Source organism: Antechinus flavipes, chromosome 2, assembly GCF_016432865.1.
Source record: "Antechinus flavipes isolate AdamAnt ecotype Samford, QLD, Australia chromosome 2, AdamAnt_v2, whole genome shotgun sequence".
Classification (NCBI taxonomy): domain Eukaryota; kingdom Metazoa; phylum Chordata; class Mammalia; order Dasyuromorphia; family Dasyuridae; genus Antechinus; species Antechinus flavipes.
Genome location: NC_067399.1, coordinates 433,604,045 through 433,614,000, shown reverse-complemented (window position 1 = coordinate 433,614,000; position 9,956 = coordinate 433,604,045). Strand labels below are relative to the sequence as shown.

General features: G+C 40.8%; 1 protein-coding gene across 1 annotated transcript in view; it reads left to right on the top strand.

The window, feature by feature from the left end:
* The first annotated feature begins 4,313 nt into the window (after positions 1–4,313).
* KIAA1191 (KIAA1191 ortholog) overlaps positions 4,314–9,956 on the top strand; it is a 35,333-nt gene continuing 29,690 nt past the window's right edge. The window contains exons 1-3 of the mRNA XM_051978985.1: positions 4,314–4,577; positions 5,624–5,741; positions 8,076–8,154. Of these exons, the coding sequence (XP_051834945.1) occupies positions 8,124–8,154 (31 nt within the window). The 5' untranslated portion in view covers positions 4,314–4,577; positions 5,624–5,741; positions 8,076–8,123. The remainder of the gene's footprint in view (positions 4,578–5,623; positions 5,742–8,075; positions 8,155–9,956) is intronic.

Here is a 9,956-nt window from a genome sequence, read left to right as displayed (position 1 = left end):
TATCTCTCTCTGTCAGGATTTCTAACCTTACTTCCAATCCCTATAATAAACCTTTTATCAAACTAAGTTTTCAGGTCTGTAAATTCCTTTACAGGGAGCTCTGTGCCGCCAGAAGGAAGTCCCCCAAACTCCCTACCCTTGCACTGAATCCCAAGGGAGTGCAGGGGAGTCTAACCTCTCCATTTGCTTCCCTGAACTCTGAACCTGCCACTAGACCTTATCATTTAACTCCCTGACCACCAGAAACTCTAATCTCAGTTTGGTTCCCTAAATCTAGACCTTATCATTTTGGTTCCCTAGCCGGGAATCCCCCCAAGACTAGACCAAACAGAACCCCAAAACTCTCGACCTTTTAGATTAGCTACAGAATAGGGAAAGAAAAAAGAAGATGCTACAAGAATCTGGGAAAACTAAAAGTTTTTACCTGTCCACAATCTAGAAACACCTCTGCCTCTAAAAATCCTTCCTTGAGCAGAGATACAGGGCTTCAGGAAGCTTCCTCGGTCCAGCCCCTCCAGAGACAAAGAACCTTCCTCTGCATCTTAAGGATTAATAATTAATAAATAAATAATGAACTAAAATTAAAATTAAATGTAAAATTAAAAATAATAAATAATAAATTAATAATAACAAGGATTAATAAAATTTTTCTCTCACCAGAAAGCCCTGCCCTCAGGCAGGAACTCCAAGACACAAGAGGAAATGTCTCTTTAACTCTCCCCTTCCCCCCGCCCCCCCAAGACCAAGGAGACACATGGCTATTCTGGGGACCCAGGCCAGCCCTCTCTTTGATCTGCCTTGGGGAGATAAACAGAGAAACTTAAGAGAAGCCATGCTTTAGTCCTTTTCCCACTCCATTGTTACATCCAGCTCCTGGGGCCTTCAATGATCAGGCTGTAGCCACAAGGAGAAAGGTCACTGAATTGGGGCAAGCTTGGAGACATCTCTCTCTACTATTGGAAACTACAGGGGTTGAGCCATCTTCCCTAATGCCCTGTCCTCTGACAGAAGGTTGGGGTTTGTTCAGCTCCCCTGCCCTCAAGTTCCAATGTGGAATCAACAGAGGAACCCCCGGATAAGGACACTGCATTTCTTTCTCTGCACCTCTGGTCTTTCCTCCCCCTCCCCCATAGAATGGGGATCTCAGAGGAATCAAGGCCTGGTTCAGACTTCTCCCATATGGCCTGATAACCTGTCATTTAAATGCTCTATCCTGTCCCCTTATTGGGGTACTATACAATGGGGAGATTGGGGACTCAATCTTATCTTCTCAAATCTCCAGAAAAGTTTTCCACCAACTTTTAAACTAACAGAAGTTTACCTGCAATCTGGACAAGTGGGCCATGCTTCTCCCAGAAACTCTGCCTGGCTCTTAAGCCAGGAAGCCACAGCTTCCAGCCCTCTCAGGAAGCATGCTTGTCCCATACCTTTTAAAACGGGACTTTGTTTCCCTGATTTCTATTTATTCTGCCTTGGAGCAGTGCCCCCCATCACAGACTTTTACAAAGACAGGGGATTCCAAACTGCTCTTGGTTTTATTTTCCTTGTTTCAGGGCACTTGCTTCAAGTGCCACTTTCTCAGCTCCTTGTGGAGAGATGAATAGCCTAGCTGTGGAAAGCAGTCTATATGTCCTTTCTCTCTCTCTCCTACCCAACTTTACAGGTGGGAACTTTTCAATCCTAACTCCTAATTTTCTCAGTCCCAAGAACTTTTGCTCTCAGCATATTCTCTCCTATTTTTCTGGATTGGCATTTTATGCCCCTGCCAGCAATTAAAGGTTTCTTTCCTGTAAGATCCAACCCTAGCCAGGCTGCAGCTGTAAGACCTTTGGAATGATGGTTGGGGAATAAAATTCCAAAAAAAATTTAATTAAATTAAGAGTGTAAAGATAGCTTCTTTCTTTCTTTTCTCTTCTCATTCCCTGACTGCAGCAGGAAATGAGCAGTTAGAGGAAAAGACCGAAACTATTTGAAAATTCCTTAACTACTTTCAATTTGGTGAACACCTTTAAAGGAAAAAGGCCTTTCCTGTTGCCTTTTCTCTAGCTTGCAGAATTCCCTTGTGGGGATTCCTGTGGGCTCTCTCTCTAGACTTGTTCTCTACCCTTGGTCTGTTATGCCACAGTTCTCTTTTACTGCCTCATTTTCCCTAAACTGATCTCTATCTTGCCTCCGTTTCTCTGACATTACAGCTCAAGGAGCATTTTGTTGCTCTCCTTCTCTGGGGAAGGATGAGAGACTATAGAATCTGTCTGGAGTCAGGCAAGGAGCTATTGAATGAAGAATACTAAAGCCTTTTTTTCCCCTAGAAGTCAAGGATTTCAGTATTTCTAGTGATGGCTGATTTCCCATTTAGTGACTGTTCATGAGTTGGTTTTTTTTTTCAACTCTCTCACCTGAACTAAAACATGACTCTCAGCTCTTTTCACTCCTTCTGGCTTCTTCCACCCCTCTCCCACAAAGAGTAGGGATAGTAGGGGGGAAGGGTCAGGATCTTTGCTTAAACCATCTTAGTAATTTTTATGGTGAGATTGAGGAACCAACTCTCTATTTAAGAAAAAAAAAAAAAAGCAGCACAGACAGGAAATTTCTAAAAGCTTAAACTGCATTCTTGTCTTGATCTGCAGTCCTGACAAGCGGCAAAATGCCTATCCCTAGACCCTGCCTCACCAAAAAAATCAGTGGTTGTTTTTAATCAAAAGCCTCTTAATTGAAGAAGTGTAAATATTAACCCCACGGATTCAGAGCATTAACAATAACAAAAAAAGCCAATGGACATCAGAGGCTTATTAAACCTAATGGGTATCAAGGCCTCCTCCCTAACCTGACTGAGTCCACACCCTTAATCCCTGCCACCCTGACCCAACCCCAGGAGAAATTAGTTCTCCTGGAAACTGGAGTGAAAGGGCTAAACTCTAGGCTACTTAACACTTTTACTATAGACAAATAACTTTTTACTCCTAGCATTTTCTCTTACACTTTTCTTTGGCATTCGATATTGTTGGATGGGCCATCAGCATTCTGACAGGCAGCCCACAGAAGGGACCTGCAAAACGGCTCCATTCCTAAATGTCCTCATTCCACTCTGAAGGACACCCCACTTTCAATCTGCTCCTGAGATCTGTTTTCTCTAGGCTTCAGACTTTGGATTCTCAACTACCCTTCAGCCGGGAGAACTGGGGACAACTGACTGGGACAAACACCTTAGGTGCCCTGCTGCCGTTTTCATACCCCACACCTCACGTCTCACTTCCTGGCATGAACTTCCCAAATCTTATGACCTTTACCAGCTTGAAGCAGTTACATGAAGAAGAGATCTTTGCCCCTTTATCCCAAATGCATTTGGAGGTGACTGCTTGAGGGGGGAATGAAGAGGGGACCCTGAAATTCTAAAAATTCTTGAAGGAGAAAATCTCCTTCAACCGTGTCTCAGTGAGAGACCACCCCAGGGAATCAGATAAAAATGGTTTACCAAGTGGGGCTGGCTGAGTAGTCTTGAGCTAGAGAATTCCAACCCTTTTCAAATGTAGATCTTCCATTCAATTCAACTCAAGCTCAGCGCCATCAAGAGCAACCCCCAGCTCACAGCCCACTTGAGCTGTCCCAGCCCCCACTAAGACATTCACTATAAAAGAGCCAAACTAAAACCCTCTCTTGGCAGAGGTTCCAAACATGCCCGCTATGCCATGCTTGGGAGGCCTCTGTCCACTAGAATATTCTTTCCAGTGCCACCCTCTCTTTACCCTCACCTATTTCCTAACCAGACTTCATGCCCCTCTGTCAGGATTTGTAACCTTACTTCCAATCCCCATAATAAACCTTTTATCAATCTAGGTTTAAGTCTGTAACTTCTTTTACAGAGAACCTCTGCGGGCCAGAAGGAGTCCCCAAACCCCCTGCCCTTGCGCCGAATCCCAAGGGGGTGCAGGGGAGCCAAACCTCTCCATCTGGTTCCCTGAACCGGGACCTGCCACTAGACCTTATCATTTAACTCCCTGACCACCAGGAACCCTAATCTCATTTTGCTTCTCTAAATCTAGACCTTATCAATAGTAGGCACTTAAGAAATGTTTATTGAATGATGAATAAATGAAAATGAAAGATGAAATACGAGGGAAGAAAGCCATAACTTTATGGTTTTCCATAGCAGCCAGGTGCTCTAACCACCCACAATAAATGTTCGACAGCTAGATTAAGGCCGGGTTTTTCATTTGGAACTACATTTCCCAGAGGGCCTCGGAGCGGCATCCATACGTTTCTTCCGTCTCTTCCCCTTCCCGAGAGCAGCCGGCAATTTCACTTCCTGCTCCAAGTCTCGCGATCTTCACGGCTTTTATAAGTCTGGCTTGTAGTCTCTGACCCACTTCGCTCTACTTCTCACAGCTGGGGTCCGTTTGGGTCTTGGCGCTACTTGCGTCATGGCCTCGGTTCGCCCCGTGCTTCGGCGCTTAGCGAGTGACGGGGGCCTAGAGCCTTGTTAGTCTCAGCTTTCTGTCCGTGGCGGAGCCTCGGGCTGCGGACGGCCTCTTTCCTCTTCCCTTTCCTCCATCCCACCCCCTCCTCAGGAGACCTTGCTGGTAAGAGATGAGGGCAGGTGGGGCTGGGGGAGTGGGAGGTGAGGGCTGGGGGAGTGAGGCGGGGGGGGGGGGGGAAGCCGCTCACGGAGGAGGCGAGGGGGATAGTTGGGGGAAGATGTCAGTGAGAAAATATTGTGTGTGTGGTGGGGCTACGGATGTGATGCTGGGGGTTTTGGGAAAAGGTAGAAGGCCTGGAGTGTGAATGGGTGCCTGGCTGTGTGGGGGGTTTCCTGTGGGGGGCTATTGCAGCGAGATGGGACTAGATGATTTTGAGGGGCCTCACGGGGTGCGAATGGGGGAGACACTAGCGTATTCGTCATTTTGGTGGCCGGTGCTGGCTTCCTTATGCTTAAGGGTAGTAATGGGAAGTTTATGAATGGGGGATCGAAGTTTTGTGCATATGTAGATATGTGGGGGGAGGTGCTGTGGATAGAAGGATGTGTAGGGGGTACAGTAGAGTGGGTTGTATGGGTGGGGATAGGCCTGTGAGTCTATACTTTTTGTGGGATGTGGGACAGGAGAAAAACAGATGGTCTTTTTCATCTTGTCTACTTTATCCTTCTTACCAGGAGAGTGGGGAAGGTAGAGTACTTTGGGAAGGGTCTTAGGTTTGGAAAATGGAATTGAAAGCTTTTTAATGTGAAGACTTTCAGTGTGAAAGACCAGGCCCGAATCTTTCTTTTAAAGATACCTCTGTACTATCAGGAACCAATGCCTATGGGACTTTCACTTCAGAGTGTTTTAATTACTGGTATTTCACATGGCAGGAGGTAATGTGACTATATGTACTTCTTGAACTATAGCTAAGTACAAAGTCAGTGTATTTTGAGGTTTCGTGAACTCTTGTTTCGGCATCTGTTTTAATGAGTTCTGTGGTAGAACTGTGTCAGAGCAATTTTCATAGAACTGTTATAACTATAGGGAAACAAACTCTGGTGTCATTGAATTTGAGTTTTTTTGGGTATGAGTGGGGCTTTTTTTTTTCTTTTTTTTTTTTTTTTTTGACAGGGAGAGAAATTAGTAAAAGTTTTCTTTCTTAATTCTAGTCTGGAGAGCCTCTGCATGAGAACTGCTTGGGACTCTTTGCTAGTTCAACACTAGCTGCAGAATGTTTCCTTTTGACATCTTTGTCTTATCTGCATAACTTCCATAGACCTCACCGTGGTAAGCAGATTAAACTATTTACTGTTTAATATGGAGGGGAACCAATAAGGTTAGGCCTTAGACTTGGTTTAGAGTCCATAGTTTCCTCTGGAAAATAATCTTTATGAATATACCTTGGCTAAAAATTTAAAACCTTTACTGCCAACTATTGATAAGCCTCACTGAACTTAATCTGAGCAAGACAACAGATGTCAGTTGCTGGATTCTTACAAGGTACTAAGTCAGTGGAATTGATGGACAATAATTTAGCATGGTTCCTTATGATTGATTTAATCCTACAATGAGATGTTATGGGCCAGAACTTGAAACAAGGTATTAAGTGGAATTGAGGAGACAGTGGTTAAATCTAGTTTAGCATTGATTTAATCCTACAACAAGTAATGGTTTCCTAGTGATATAATGATTGATTGTATACTCAGTGTGGGACATATAAGCTAGAAACTTTCAGAACCAAGAGGACAAGTGCACTAGAAGTTCTCTGAGGCTGAGACAGATTCATTCCATCATCCACTTTTATGGTGGCTGGAGGCTGAAGCACAAACCTTTGGATTCCTAGAGATTCAGAGGGCAGAGAAGGCAGAGAAGGAGCCCACAGAACCAAGGAGAGAGGGAGGCCTCTAAGAAAGCTAACCTGGCCCCAGGAAAGGAGACAAGACTTTGAAAGAGACAGTTAAGTTTTTGGACTTTAATACTTGGCTGCATTTGTGGTGATTACTGAACTGAAAGGAAGGCTGCCTCCAGAGACCCCAAGAAAACCTCAACAGATAACATTACATTTTAAAGAGAATATTACATAGTATTGCTTGGAATAGGTTAGAGAAGAAATTCTTAATGGATAACTTTTAGAGGGACCATGAACTTGGAACTTGAAATATTTCCATGATTTTATTCCTTTTTTTAAAAAAATATTTTATTTTATTTTATTTAATAATAACTTTATATTGACAGAATCCATGCCAGGGTAATTTTTTTTTACAACATTATCCCTTGCATTCGCTTCTGTTCCGATTTTTCCTCTCCCTCCTTCCACCCTCTCCCCTAGATGGCAAGCAGTCCTATATATGTTAGATATGTTGCAATATATCCTAGATACAATAGATGTTTGCAGAACCGAACAGTTCTCTTGTTGCACAGGGAGAATTGGATTCAGAAGGTAAAAATAACCCAGGAAGAAAAACAAAAATGCAAATAGTTCATATTCATTTCCCAGTGTTCTTTCTTTGGGTGTAGCTGCTTCTGTCCATCATTTATCAATTGAAACTCATTTAGGTTTCTTTGTCAAAGAAATCCACTTCCATCAGAATACATCCTCATACAATATCATTGTCGAATTGTATAATGATCTCCTGGTTCTGCTCATTTCACTTAGCATCAGTTCATGTAAGTCTCTCCAAGCCTCTCTGTATTCATCTTGCTAGTCATTCCTTACAGAGCAATAATATTCCATAACATTCATATGCTACAGTTTACCCAGCCATTCTCCAATTGATGGGCATCCATTCAATTTCCAGTTTCTAGCCACTACAAACAGGACTGCCACAAACATTTTGGCACATACAGGTCCCTTTCCCTTCTTTAGTATCTCTTTGAGGTATAAGCCCAGTAGTAGCACTGCTGGATCAAAGGGTATGCACAGTTTGATAACTTTTTGGGCATAATTCCAGATTGCTCTCCAGAATGGTTGGATTCGTTCACAACTCCACCAACAATGCATCAGTGTCCCTGTTTTCCTGAATCCCCTCCAACATTCATCCTTATTTTTTCCTGTCATCTTAGTCAATCTGACAGGTGTGTAGTGGTATCTCAGAGTTGTCTTAATTTGCATTTCTCTGATCAATAGTGATTTGGAACACTCTTTCATATGAGTGGTAATAGTTTCAATTTCATCATCTGAAAATTGTCTGTTCATATCCTTTGACCATTTACATGATTTTATTCCATTGTAATTGACTTTATTTGTGATCCTATGTATTTATTCCAATTAAAACATTCTAAGAAAAGATGCATAGTTTTAACTAGATTGCCAGAGGGGTCTATTGATAGGAAAAAAAGGTTAAGAACTTAGTCTTAGATTATAGACTGAGAAAGAGATGATTTTTCAGAATGTGTACATTGTATTTATTAGCTTAAATCAATTTTACATAGTTTGTGTTATTTAAGAAGTCATTAACCTGATTAGATAGCATTTTTTTCTGGCAATTAATCCATAAATGGTGTGTTTACATTGTGCTATTCTCAAATTCACAATATATCATTATCAATGATAATTTTTGTAGTATGTTTTGTTTTCTCAGTTCAGCATATGAATATATGCTTTATTAATTTATTTGACAGGAATCACCTGGATATCTATCTAGAGAAACATCTGGATCACAGTCTTTCATGGAATCATCCAGAGAGCCAGACGTGCCTGGTAAACTCAATTCTTTTTAGTAAAGCCATACTTTATCTGTTCATTTGTTTAAGTTATTATGGAAGGAATCACTTCATTTGAAGGTAACATTTCATTTGTAAATTGTTTTGAGATTTAACAGGTTAGTATTTTTTAAAATGAGAAAAGTGATTATCCTAATTTATATTTCATAGACTCAGATTGTTACAGCAAGAAAACATCTTGGAGGAAGCAAGTCCAAATCCCTCCTTTTTTAAATGGGGAAATTGAGGCCTAGACAGGGGCATTCTCTGCCTAAGAATTAGAGCTGGTAATTTAGCAAAAACTGTTTAGAATCTACATTATTGATTTTCATTTATTTTTCACAAAATTACCAAACCTCTCTTCTTTAATAGACATTTACCTATTTACATTAGATGCTATAGAAAAGTGTAGGCCATGCCAGTCCCTGCCCTCAGGGCTTCTCTACTCTTTCAAAATAGAGGGAAACCCAGCCTCTGAGAGCTTGTACTATAAGTTTCTGACCATAGAATAAGTAGTTAGGACTGAGATCAGATATGAGGGAAAACTGACAGGTTATGAAGCATAGGGAACATTAGAACAAGTCAGTCCTGTTAATTGGGGATAATCTGGAATTGGTCAGAAAGTATGAAAAAGTACTCCTATTCATAGGAAGATGGATGAGATGAACTCTTAAAGTAAACTCCTTGTAGTGATTAGCAGAAAGATTTTAGTGATTTATTTGACATGGGGAAAAGGGAAGATTTTTTTTTTTTTTTGTTAAAGATTTGTGGCTTTCAAAACCTGTTCCACAAAGATTCATTTAGAAGAACAGTATTTGTTAATTCCAAAATGAGTATTAATAAACATAATCATTCATAATAAAATTCACAAATTCATTTTTTTGACCTCATGATGGCAAGAGTAAAAAAAAAAAACAGGCTATTTAGATTGGTTATGAATTAGCTACTTTAGTTGAGATGATTGGATTTTTTATTGTTGTGATTTCTGGATCTATCCTAGACCAGTAATTAAATTCTTAGTCCCCAGAGTCAACATATTTCCCTTTGTTATCTAATCTGCAAGCAGTATTAAGTGTTTACTCTATGATAGGTACTGTGTTAAGTACTGGTAATACAAAGAAAGGTAAAAAACAGTCTCTTTTCTCCAGGATCTCACAAATAGCAGTAGGAGAGATACCATGGAAATAACCATCTGTCCAAACAAGTTATATACAAAATAAATTGCCAGTAATAAACAGGAAAAGCATAGCTTTAATGGGGATTGGGGAAGCCTTCTTGTAGGAAGTAGGAATATAAGTAGGAATTTAGAAGGTAGAGATGAAGAAAGAGCATTCCAGTAATGGAAGACAACTAGTGAAAAATGCACAGATTTGGGAAATGAAGTAAGTGTCCTGTGAGAGGAACAGAAAGAAGTCCAGTGTCATAAGAAGAGAGAGAAAAGTGTGTGTGTGTGTGTGTGTGTATGTGGGCTGGGGTATGTATGTATATATGTTTTGAGGCTTTAAGGTTTAAAAAGACTGGAATTATGGGGTGGACAAAATTAAAAGTTAAAAAGCCAAACAGGATTTTATATTTGATCTTGGAGGCTATAGGGAGCCAGTAGAGTTATTAAAGGGTTATTATTTTGCTTTGACTTCTAAATTTAATTATTGTTATTCTTATTAATTATTCTTGACTATAAAATAATGTGGAGAATAGAGTGCTTGTTGAGCCTGGAGCAGGAAGACTCATCTTCTTTAGTTCAATTTTGGCCATAGATACCAGTAACCCTGGGCAAATCATTTAATTTCTATTTGTCTC